This window comes from Trachypithecus francoisi, unplaced genomic scaffold (assembly GCF_009764315.1).
Source record: "Trachypithecus francoisi isolate TF-2019V2 unplaced genomic scaffold, Tfra_2.0 Lachesis_group9, whole genome shotgun sequence".
NCBI classification, from domain to species: domain Eukaryota; kingdom Metazoa; phylum Chordata; class Mammalia; order Primates; family Cercopithecidae; genus Trachypithecus; species Trachypithecus francoisi.
This window is the reverse complement of record NW_022681474.1, coordinates 17,515,679-17,528,658: the sequence shown is the minus strand read 5'-3', so window position 1 is coordinate 17,528,658 and position 12,980 is coordinate 17,515,679. Positions and strand designations below refer to the sequence as shown.

The 12,980-nt window shown below is 43.7% G+C and overlaps 1 protein-coding gene across 1 annotated transcript in view; it reads left to right on the top strand.

The window, feature by feature from the left end:
• FAM171A1 (family with sequence similarity 171 member A1) overlaps positions 1 to 12,980 on the top strand; it is a 147,800-nt gene that overhangs the window by 110,379 nt on the left and 24,441 nt on the right. Inside the window, exon 5 of the mRNA XM_033208664.1 lies at positions 3,049 to 3,225. Coding sequence (XP_033064555.1) covers positions 3,049 to 3,225 — 177 coding nt within the window. The remainder of the gene's footprint in view (positions 1 to 3,048; positions 3,226 to 12,980) is intronic.

Below are 12,980 nucleotides of genomic sequence, written 5' to 3'. Positions count from 1 at the left end.
AAAAGGCGGAGGCTGCAATGAGCCAAGATTGCACCACCGCACTCCACCCTGGGTGACAGAGCGAGACTTTGTCTCAAAAAAAAAAAAAAAAAAGTTGCAGAATAAACAACATGGGTGCATAGAGGGAGAGTCATTCGGAAGGCACAGAGAAGCAGGCATTTAATGGAGCCCTGAGGAAGGAAGGAGGCCTCAAGAAAGCAGATCTAATTCCCCACAATATCTTAAGACAGCTAGAGGACATTAAAGGGACATGAAATTCCATGAACCTAATGCACATTGCTGTCCATTAATATGCTCATTTCTGCAGTGCTATATTACTTCTGAATGTTTCAGGCTGAGTATACTTACTTCCATAGATGCAGGAAGGCATCTAGTCTACCCTCCTTAGTTTTGAAGGTAAGAAAAACAGACCCCAGAGGAACAAAGTCACTTTTGGAGGTGACATAGGCAGTGAGTGGCAGATCTGGTACTGGGACTCCTTCTTCCTGAACTGGGAATGTGCAGGAAGGGATAGTTGAAAGGTGACGAGGGAGGAGAATGGTGACACCATTTCTAGGGCTTTTCTCCTCCACCTACCTGCTACCTGCTACCTGCTACCTGCTACCTGCTACCTGCCTACTTGGACATCCTGCCTAGAGTTTAATGAAAGAAAACAGCACTCCCTGATGGAAAACATTTTCTCTCAGTTGTTTATACTGTCTAGTAAGTTATTTAATGTCTCTGTAGTTTCTCTTTTTTTGTGTGTGGTTTTGTTTTGTTTTGAGACAGGGTCTCACTCTGTCACCGAGGCTGGATTGCAGTGGTGTGATCATAGCTCACTGCAGCCTTCACTTCCCAGGCTTAAGTGATCTTCCCACTTCAGCCTCAGCTCCCTCAGTAGCTGGAACTGTAGGCATGCACCACCATGCCCAGCTAATTTTTTGTATTTTTTGTAGAAACGGGGTTTCACTATGTTGCCCAAGCTGTTCTTGAAATCCTGGGCTCAAGCAACCCGCCTCGGCCTCCCAAAGTGCCAGGATTACAGTCATGCGCCACCGCGCCTGGCCAGCGTTTCTGTAGTTGTAAGTTCCATCTTCTCAAGAGGGCCTAACAGAACCTAGAGTGATGAACTGTAGACCTGGCTTTGCTTCTGTATCAACTTTGATCCTCTGGCACATTTATGTTTCAAGACACAAAATCTTTGGACCACAAACATGGTAAATTCTGAGTTTTGTTGGTGGTTTTTTTACCGTAAAATGACATAACCAGACTAAAAGATTTCAAAACTTGGATCTCTGATTCCAACTTGGATCTTTCCATGAAATCTCCATTCCCACACCTTTGCCTTCATTAAAAAACAGAGATGGGTATGAATGATAAAAGGTAGAGTGGCATTAGCTGTGTAGAAATTGCTGTATGGGCCGGGCGCGGTGGCTCAAGCCTGTAATCCCAGCACTTTGGGAGGCCGAGACGGGCGGATCACGAGGTCAGGAGATCGAGACCATCCTGGCTAACACGGTGAAACCCCGTCTCTACTAAAAAAAAAAAAAAACTAGCCGGGCGAGGTGGCGGGCGCCTGTAGTCCCAGCTACTTGGGAGGCTGAGGCAGGAGAATGGCGTAAACCCGGGAGGCGGAGCTTGCAGTGAGCTGAGATCGGGCCACTGCACTACAGCCTGGGTGACAGAGCGAGACTCCGTCTCAACAAAAAAAAAAAAAAAAAAAAAAAAAAAAAAAGAAATTGCTGTATGAAGGATTTAGCTGTAATTTGTTGCTGAGACTCTAAAATTCACTAGGTTTGCTTTAAATGTTTAAATGTAGACCAGATTGGAGGTTTACATTAGCTCAGGTTGGTAGATAGGTAAGTATATAAGTAACTGAATAAAAAGTCCTATAGATTATATTCTAATGCAGCTTAAATTTTTTATCACTGTGTCTTTTGTTATTCTGCTCAAAGAAAGATGTAAAATTATGACAGAACATATTTTGTGGGATATTGTATTTCACTAGAGGAAAATGTAAAATGGATTGCTTGAGTGCATAAATATATCAGTCTCATAAGCATTCTCTCATTTATCTGTAGGCAGTCATTAATGCTTTGGCCTGGACCAAAGGCCTTTAATGGAGAATAATTGGTGTATTGAGGTCTTTTTAAACAGACCAAAATAACAATGGCAACTAAAATAACTCATAAATATTTCAAGTCCAGTCCTCAGTAGCATACTTTTTAGCAGAAGTTAGTATTTTTGAAGGAATCTTTGAAGAAATTTGCTATATTAAAAAAAAGCAGCCTCTACTCTAAAACATTTGGTTTTATTGAAGTTATCTGCCAAGTAATTAACATGTGCCTGGGGCTCGCTTTGTGTAAAAGTTACTTCCGGCGATTTCCACCTACACCTTTGTCTCACGTTATAGAAAAAACCTTGTCTTTTGAGATCATTTTTGAAAGCAAAACACAGTAATGAAAAATAGCAAACCTGGCCAGGCACAGTGGGTCACGTCTGTAATCCCAGCACAGGCCTGTGATTGCCAAGGCGGGCGGATCACCTGAGGTCAGGAGTTCAAGACCAGCCTGGTCAATATGGCAAAACCCCATCTTTACTAAAAATACAAAAATTATCCATCAGGGTGGCAGACGCCTGTAATCCCAGCTACTTGGGAGGCTGAGGCAGGAGGATTGCTTGAACCCAGGAGGTGGAGGTTACAGTGAGTTGAGATTGTGCCATTACACTCCAGCCTGGGCGACAGAACGAGACTTCATCTCAAAAACAAACAAACAAACAAACAAACCTGAGCCTAGTTTCCAGCTCAGCCCCTACTGAGTGTATGCCCTTAGGTCACCTACCATTACTACTCTCTCTGAGCCTGTTTCTTTATGTGTAAAGTGATGATTTTACCTGCCTAACTGGGTTGTGGTGAGGATTATGTATGTAAAGTGCTTAATGCGGTCCCTGGCACATAGGTGGTGCTGTACTCGGTCAGTGGTAGCTGCGACTATTTTTTTGCAAAGGTTTCCACAGCCCACGTGGGTACTTTGCATGCAAATGATGGAAAATGTTTCTTCCTTCTAGGAAACAGCACCAGGCATGACCTGACCCCAGTCACAGCCGTCAGTGTCCACTTGCTGAGCAGTAATGGAACGCCGGTGCTGGTGGATGGTCCCATCTATGTCACTGTGCCCCTGGCCACTCAGAGCAACCTGAGGCACAATGCCTATGTCGCGGCGTGGCGGTTTGACCAGAAGCTGGGTAAGCAAGAGTTCTGTGCCGACGATCGGCTACCAGATGGCTTCGTTACTGTTTGGTTTTCCTTCTAAGAAGCTCATGGAAGTCTCCTTTCCTTGAAGTCAGTGAATGCTGCTGCTCACATTGCATTGTGTGTTCTCATGGGGATGGCACCCTTCCCTTGCCATTCAGGCCCTCTCTCGGGAACTAATTTTTTGTTTGTTTTCTTATTTGTTTTTGTTTTGTACATTTAACCTAATTTACTCATAAAGAATCTGTAAACGTTATTAGAGCTAAAACTGGCTCTCCTAATCTTCATCCTTTTATTCATCAGAAGGTCATATGGTTGCTCTTGGTCATATATGGTATTTTTTTTTCCTGGTTTCTGAAAAAGGACAAACATTTGCCAAAACTGTACAAAACAAAGAAAATAAAAAGTACCCATAAGTCTTACCACCTAGAGAAAACCACTAATATACCTTGAATTCTGTCCTTCTAGGGCTTTCACAGTGCACGTAGGTATTAGTTATCAACTGCTGTGTCACATACCACCCTAAAAGTTCGCCACTTAAAACAACAGTGAGCTCCAGTACCTCAGAGTTCCTGGGGGTCAGGAATCCAGGTACTGCTGAGCTGGGTGGTAGGGCTCAGAGTCTCTTACAAGGCCGCTGTCAAGCTGTGACTCAAGGCTGTGGTCATCTCCAGCGAGGTTCAGCTGGGACTAGTGAGTGTGACTCACACGGCTGAAGGCAGGCCTCACTTCCTTGCCGGCTGTTGACCAGAGGCCTTACCTCCTTACCACGCGAGCCCCTCCATAGAGCTGCTGACTACACGGCAGTTGCTTTCCCCTGAGCAAATGATCCAAGAGTAAATAAAAATGACATAGTAGGCCGGGTGTAGTGGATCACACCTGTAATCCCAGCACTTTGGGAGACTGAGGCGGGTGGATCACTTGAGGCCAGGAGTCTAAGACCAGCCTGGCCAACATGGCAAAACCCCATCTCTACTAAAAATACAAAATGCTGCAGAGCCAGGTATGGCAGCGGGTACCTGTAATCCCAGCTTCTCAGGAGGGAGGCTGAGGCAGAAGAATCAATTGAACCCAGGAGGCAGAGGCTGCAGTGAGCCAAGATCACACCACTTCACTCCAGCCTGGGTTACAGAGCAAGACTCTGTCTCAAAAATACATACATACATACATACATACATACATACAGATATAGTCATTTAAAAGGCCAAGTGCCCAGAATGAGGTCATAGTCTTTTGTAACCTAATCTCAAAAGCAGCATACCATCATTTCTTTCCATAGGCTGTTGGTCACACAGACCCACAGTGGTATAGACCAGCACTGAGAGTAGACTATACAGGGGGATGAATACTAGGAAGTAGGGGTCACTTGGGGCTGGCTGTCTGAGAGGTTGCCTTCTACAAAGCATATTTAGCAGAAATGAGATCATGTGCTGGGTACTGTTTGGATGCAGTGGCTCCCACCTGAAATTCCAACACTTTGGGAGGCTGAGGCAGGAGGATTGCCTGAGCCCAGGAATTCAAAGTCACAGTGAGTCGTGATGCTATGATCAGGCCGCTGCACCTCCTCGGCAACAGAGCGAGACCACTCACTCACTCACTCGCTCAATAATACATATATAAAAATACAATTGTACAGCATGAACATCTTTCCATAGCATCATTATTCTGCCATATCAATTTTCGTAAGTCCATAGTATTCCATCCTATGGATATATCATACTTCACTTTGGTTCATCAATCCCCTGCAATTAGAAAAAATGTTATTGGCCGGGCACGGTGACTCACACCTGTAATCCCAGCACTTTGGGAGGCTGATGTGGGTGGATCATGAGGTCAGGAGTTCGAGACCAGCCTGACCAAGATGGTGAAACCCCATCTCTACTGAAAATACAAAAATTGGCTGGGCGTGGTGGCTCACGCCTGTAGTCCCAGCTACTTGGGAGGCTGAGGCAGGAAAATCACTTGAACCCAGGAGGCGGAGGTTGCGGTGTGCGAAGATTGTGCCATTGCGCTCCAGCGTGGGCAACAAGACCAAAACTCCATCTAAAAGAAAAAAAGAAAAAAAAAGTTATTATTCTAACCAGTGTTGTAGAAAATATCTTTGTAGCTAAATCTTCATGCACAGCTTTCATTATTTCCTTAGGATGACTTTTTAGAAGAATTGCTGAGTTACAAAATGTACAAAATTCTAAAACTTTTATAACGTATTTCCAAATTTCCCTCCAGACAGTTGTATTGGTTTCCACTCATGATACCAGCCCAGGAGCATGTGCTTGGGCCGAGGGTCTTGGCAGCATGGGGGCTCTTATCCTCCTTTGCTTCCTAGTGCCCTGAAAGTCAAGCTTGAAAATATCAATTTTCTGCCGGGCATGGTGGCTCACACCTGTAATCCCAGCACTTTGGGAGGCAAGGCAGACAGATCACTTGAGGTCAGGAGTTTGAGACCATCCTGGCCAACATGGTGAGACCCCATCTCTACTAAAAATACAAAAAAATTAGCCAGGTGTGGTGGTGCGTGCCCATAGTCCCAGCTACTTGGGAGGCTGAGGTAGAGGATCCCTTGAACCTGGGAGGCAGAGGTTGCAATGAGCCGAGATCGCATCACTGCACTCCAGCCTGGGTGACAGAGCAAGACTCTATCTCAAAAAAAGAAAATATCAGTTTTCAAATAACCCAGTTCAGAATTTAAAACTGTTAGACCATGCATGAAGATAATTGGGAGATTTTTGATGTCAGTATATTTTCAAAGATACCTAATTCCTTCAATCAGTTAAAACAGAGTTCTAGGAATTATATTTGAAAAGAAACGTCTTTTGGGCTTTTGGAGGGAATTTTTGTTTGGTCTTATTTTTACTTTCCAAATAATTAATAGAGACTCTGTAATTATTTATGTGGAATGCATTGATTTTATCAGCCATAGTAAGCTTGACATTGTTAAGTGGATTGTGATGCTGTCTGTTCACACATCCTGCACCAAATGAGATGGGCCCTTTATTGATGGTGTGTATTCTCTGCGAGCCTGATAATTTGGGGGGCATCAAGGTCATGGTGGGGACCTGAGGTACACTGGGCCCCCAGGAGGGAGTAGCCTGAGGAATGTGTGACCAAGAGTCTCTGAAGAATGTCAGAATTCTAAAGGGAGGAAGAAAATGGATAAAGAAAAACACAGAGAAAGTGGGCAAGAGAATGGAAAGAGCTTGTGTTTTGTTTCCTGAAAACCTGGGTTCTGCTGCTTATAAAACTGAGTCCCACGTTGGGCAAATTACTTACCTCTATTTGCATTTGTAAGAGATAGGAATATACACCCCCTTGTATATTCTGCCTGTCCCCATTAGCCCTCCCAGGGGGCGCTCAAGCACACCCAGGTCAATGCACTGAGAAGCAGTGGAGAGTGTGGGTGAGAGCAGGGAATCTGGGGGGCACAGTGGTGTGGAATGCCAGCTCTGCCACCCACTGGCTCTGTGGCCCTGGCCAAGTTCCTTAACCTTTCTGGTCTAGTTTCTTCCACTGTGAAATGGCAATTATAATAGTACCCACTGTTGTTACAATGAGTGTATTAGGATTCTCTAAAGAAACAGAGCCAATAGGAGATATATATATATATATTTGGAGAGAGAGATTGATTTTAAGGAATTGGCTCACAATTGGGAAGGCTGGCAAGTCCAAAATTGCAAGGTAGGCTGGCAGGTACGCTGAGATGAGGCCCTCCCTCACTGTGGAGCATCATCTGCTTCACTCAAAGTCAACTGATTGGGCTGGGCACTGTGGCTCATGCCTGTAATACCAGCACTTTGGGAGGCCAAGGCAGGCAGATCACGTGAGGTCAAGAGTTTGAGACCAGCCTAGCCAATATGGTAAAACCCCATCTCTACTAAAAATACAAAAAATTAGCTGGGTGTGCTGGTGCATGCCTATAATCCCAGCTACTCCAGAGGCTGAGGCAGAAGAATCACTTAAAGCCGGGATGCGGAGGTTGAGGTGGGCCGAGATCGCGTCCCCGCACTCCAGCTTGGACAACAGAGTGAGATACCATCTCAAAAAAAGAAAAGAAAAGAAAAAAAAAAGAAAAGTCAACTGGTTGAAAAGTTTATCTCTTCTAAACCAAGTATCTCCCTAGTAACATCCGGACATATTTGGCCACATTTCTGGGGACTGTGGCCTAGCCATGTTGTCAGACAAAATTAGTCATCACAAAAGTAAATGACAGCTTGTCACTTTCACAAGCACAGCCGATCCTTTCCAGTCCCCTCCCCGGCCTCATCCTGAGCACGTTGTGCAGGTTGCAGTGGTCCTAGCAGCTTGAACGGCATGGTATGTGGGTGGCAGTTACTCCCTGCACCCTCACCGAGTCTGTGCCGGTACCAGTTACTCCCTGCGCCCTCGCCAAGTCTACACGGTACCAGTTACTCCTTGTGCCCTCGCCAAGTCTACATGGGTATCAGTTACTCCCTGTGCCCTCACCAAGTCTACACGGGTACCAGTTACTCCCTGCGCCCTCACCAAGTCTACACGGTACCAGTTACTCCTTGTGCCCTCACCAAGTCTACATGGGTACCAGTTACTCCTTGTGCCCTCGCCAAGTCTATTTATCTTTGAATGCTTGTGATCAAGAACAGTTTCTGGCATAATGGTAGATACCCAACTAAAATGTCTGTTGAATGGTTGAATCACATGAGGATAATTTTAGGGTTTTTTTGCTTTCTTTTGTTTTTCAGAGACAAGGTCTCCCTCTGTCACCCAGGCTAGAGTGCAGTGGTGTGATCATAGCTCACTACAGTCTCGATCTCAAGAGCTGAAGCAATACTCCCACCTCAGCCCACTGAATAGCTGGGACTACAAGGGTGGTCACCATGCCCAGCTAATTTTGGGGGGTTTTTTGAGATGGAGTCTCACTGTGTCGTCCAAGCTGGCATGAGTGGGCAAGATCTCAGCTCACTACAACCTCCACCTCCCAGGTTCAAGCGATTCTAGTGCTTCAGCCTCCCAAGTAGTTGGGATTACAGGCTCCCACCACCACACTGGGCTAATTTTTGTATTTTTTTAGTAGAGATGGGGTTTCACTATGTTGCCTAGGCTGGTCTCGAACTCCTGGGCTCAAGTGATCCACTCGCCTCTGCTTCCCTCAGTCCTGGGATGACAGGCATGAGCTGCCATGTCTAACCAATTTAGATATCTTTAAAAGGCAATTTAAGATACTCTGATATAGCATCTGTACTTAAGTTGACTGTATACATAGAAGTTACCTTTATGTATATAAGTATACGTACACGTTATAGAAGGATGATGCTTTAAGCTCTTGTTTAGAGGGAGGACCATTCTATTGGATTTTTTTTTTAATCTTGGAGCCTCCATCCCTGCTGTTTATTTTCTCCTCATTTTTGCCTTCTCTTTTTTAATGAGTGTATTTGAATGTGGAGGTTAGGGCTCCTAATATAAGGAAGCCGTCCCTAGGGATTCCTGTGTGGGTCATGTGCACTGTAACGATATGGCACAGGTGTATAAAAGCAGCATCCTTGCTTTCCTTGGTGGACTTTATATACAGTTCACAAATAACAAACTTACTTAAAGAAGTTTTTGATGTCCATGGCAGATGGACAGATCTCTGCATCCTCATCTCTGGGCCCTGTGGATATTACCTTATATGGTCAAGGGACTTGGTGGAAGTGACGAAGAATCTGGAGATGGGGGGATTCTCATTGACTTTCTGGTTGGGCCCACGGCCATCACAAGGGCTCTTATGAGTAGGATGCAAGGGGAGCCAGAATCAGAGAAGGAGACAGCAGAGTGATGATGGGAGCGCAGGCCGGAGCCATGAACTTTGGAAATGCGGGAAGGGGACCCAAGCCAAGGAATACAGGCAGCCACTGGAAGCCAAAATCAGCAAGGAAGGGATTCTCCCTTCTGAGCCTCCAGGAGGAACCGGCTCTGCGGACTCCTTGACTTGAGACCAGAGAAACTGGTTTTGGACCTCTGACCTCCAGGAATATAAGAAAGTCATTCTGTGCTGTTTTAAGACGCTATACTTGTGGTAATTTTTTATAGCAGCAATAGGAAATGAATACAATACAGAAATTGGTGAAGACAGAGGTATTGCATTGTTAGGAAGCCTCTGAAGTAGAAGTTAGCCCATTCTCTGTTTCCTCTCTCGAAAAACTACCCATGATGGTACATTGGGAATCTTCATTGTGTAGTCGACTATTCCCCCCCCCCTTTTTTTTTTTGAGACGGAGTCTTACACTGTCAGCCAGACTGGAGTGCAGTGGTGCAGTCACAGATCACTGCAGCCTCGACCTCTCAGGCTAAAGCAATCCTCCGACCCCAGCCCCCTGAGTACCTGGGACTGCAGGCACACACCACCACACCTGGCTAATTTTTTTATTATTTATTTTCTGTAAAGACAAGTTCTCACCATGTTGCCCAGGCTGGTCTCAAATTCCTGGCCTCAAGTGATCCATTTCAGCCTCCCAAAGGGCTGGGATTGTAGGCGTGAGCCAACGTGCCCGGCCTAAATGGTCTTTTTAACTTAGCATTTATGTGAAAAATGTAACTGCCAAATTCTTGGTTGTAACAGATTGCATGTATGCAGAAAAAAGCCAACATTTGTGGATAGTCATTCAAAAATAACCAAATGAATTAAAATATGTTTTCTGAAAACTTTAAGATAAGATGGACATTTCAAAGAAACCATATGTTTTTTCACTTATTAAACTCAATAGAAGCCTGCATATTTCCTAAGACTTTTGTTGCTATTACATTTAATTATAATATTAAGTAGAAATTAAAATATTTTAGTTAAATAAAAAATTCTAAAGACGATATTAGATCAGGAAAAAAATGGGGAATGTACCAACACATCTTAAGCACATAAAACAATTTAATAATTAGTTGTTATTTATTATTACGATAATCAATCACCTCAAATTGTTTAATACTTCAAATTGTCTATTGTTGAGGTAAATCAAAATAATTGCCAATTCCAAACTGTTTAACAGCCAGAAATAGCACAGATAGCAACTTGTGAATCTATTAATAATATTTCATCTAAGTTGGGTTTGGCCAACTGTGGCCTGAAAGCAAAGAATCATTTTTACATTTTTAAATGATTGAAGAAAAAAATCAAATGGGGGAATGTTGATCAAGGGGTGCAAAGTTTTAGTTCTGCAGGATGATTAAGCTCCAGAGACTTAAGGCAAAGCCTGCTAACTGTTGTTAATAGGACTGTATTGTATACTTAAAATTTACTAAGAGGGTAGATTCAAAGTGTTCTCACCACTGAGGGAAAGAAGATGAAAAAACAATGGTAACTGTAAAGTGATGGATATATTAATTAGCTTGATGTATGTATCAAAACATCAGGTCAGACAGCTTAAGTATATAAAATTTTTGTGTTTCAACTGTACGTCAATAAATATGGGGGAAATAAAGAATCAAAAGAAGAGGAATATCTCATGCCACATGAAAATTATATGAAATTCATATGTAAGCATCCCTAAATAAAGTTTCACTGGAACCCTGCCAGGCCCGTCTGCTGGCATATTGTCTGTGCGTGCTTTTGCACTACAACACAGGGTTGAATCATTGCAACAGAAACTTATATCCCCACAAACCAAAAATATTTACTATCTGGCCTCTTACAGAAAAAAAAAAAAAAAATTGTGACCTCTTGTCTAAATGCCTTCCAAAAGAAAGTTCTTTCCATTCTGATATTACAGCGCCAGTGTATTCCACACTCTACAGGAGCAAACTGGGTGCCCAGACTGCCATAACTTCCATATTTCCTGTTAGGTGACAGCCCCCCTGTATTTTGCCAGGGTTGACAATTGATGCTCAGAGTGACAGCACCTTCATTGTAGGGCCAGACCTCAAACTCTGTAAAGAAATGAAATTATTTTATGGTTCAGTGGGACTTCTGTTCAAATGGTACAATCACATGGTGGCTTTTGTTTGTGTGTGTGTGTGTGTGTGTGTTTGTTTGTTTAAAGAAGGGGTCCTGCTCTGTCACCCAGGCTGCAGTGCAGTGGTACAATCGGAGCTGGAACTCCTGGGTTCAGGAGATCCTCCTACCTCAGCTTCCTGAATAGCTGGGATGACAGGTGTGCACCACCATGCCTAGCTAATTCGTAAATTTCTTTTTTTGTGGAGACAGGGTCTTGCAGTGTTGCCCAGACTGGTCTCAGACTCCTGCCCTCAAGTGATCCTCCCAACTCAGCCTCCCAAGTCACTGGGATTACAATGACTATGAGCCACCACCCTGCCTCAAAATCATGTTTTAACACTAAATCAGTATATCCATGTTTTAACTCTAACTCACACTCTTTAATCCTTGACCGCCAGGAAATTGAAAGTTTACTGTTAGGAGAGAGACCTAGAGATGCTCCCTTTCAAACCCCATGAGAGTGGGATCAATTTTCGATGCTGCCATTTATCACAGTTGTCTTTTAATTTTTTTCTTTTGGAACAGACAAATAATTTCCCATTCTTGAAACTGGCATCTTCATATTTCAACCTATATATTCATTAGAAGGTGATCAACTAGATTAACACCATCTTAGAATACAAATAACATTGAATTTGTTTAGTATGTTACAACAGCATGAGTTGTCTAATTGCTATATGGACCCTCAATAAAAATGATTTTGTGTATATGTGTGTGTGTGTGATGGAGTCTCGCTCTGTCACCCAGGCTGGAGTACAATAGCATGATCTCAGATCACCGCAATCTCTGCCTCCTGGGTTCAAGTGATTCTCTTGCCTCAGCCTCCCAACTAGCTGGGACTACAGGCGCGTGCCACCACACCAGGCTAATTTTTGTATTTTTAGTAGAGATGGGGTTTCACCATGTTGACCAGGCTGGCCTTGAACTCCTGGCCTCAAGTGATCTGCCTGCCTCGGCCTCCCAAAGTGCTGGGATTACAGGCATGAGCTGCCACACCCAGCCTAAAATAAATTTTTTAAGAAGCACGACTTGCATATATAAGTTGAGCATCTCAAATCCGAAAATCCAAGGTTTGAAATGTCCCAAAATCCAAAACTTTTTAAGGACCATCATGATACTCAAAGGTCATGCCCAAAGGAAATGCTCACTGGAGCATTTTGGATTTCAGATTTTGGATTTTCAGATTAAGTATGTTCAGTGGGTAAGTATCATGCAAATATTCCAAAATCCAAAACACTTCTGGTCCCAAGCATCTTGGATAAAGGATATTCCACTCATACTGGAATCGAGACTTGTCACATTGGCATGTTTTGTTAAAGCTATTTTGTTAAAATACTGTGATTTGTAGAGCAAAGAAGCAGTCTATTTAGTGGATCTCTTTTCCTTAAAGAATCAGCAGAATATGTAATGATCTAATTGTGCTCTCTGTGTCCCTAGTGTCAAGATGTATGTGAGAGGAAGGAAATAAAATGAATTTGTAGCCAGGCACAGTGGCTCACACCTGTAATCCCAGCACTTTGGGAGGCCAAGGTGGGCAGATCACTTGAGGTCAAGAGTTTGAGACCAGCCTGGCCAACACAGTGAAACCCCATCTCTACTAAAAATACAAAAATTAGCTGGAGCCGGGTGTGGTGGTGGGTGCCTGTAATCCCAGCTTCTCTGGAGGCTGAGATCCCTTGAACCTGAGAGGTGGAGGTTGCAGTGAGCCAGCATTGCACCATTACACTCCAGCTTGGGCGACAGAGTGAGACTCTGTCTCAAAGAAAAAATAAATAAATAATTAAATAAAGTGAATATGTATTGTGCAGTGAC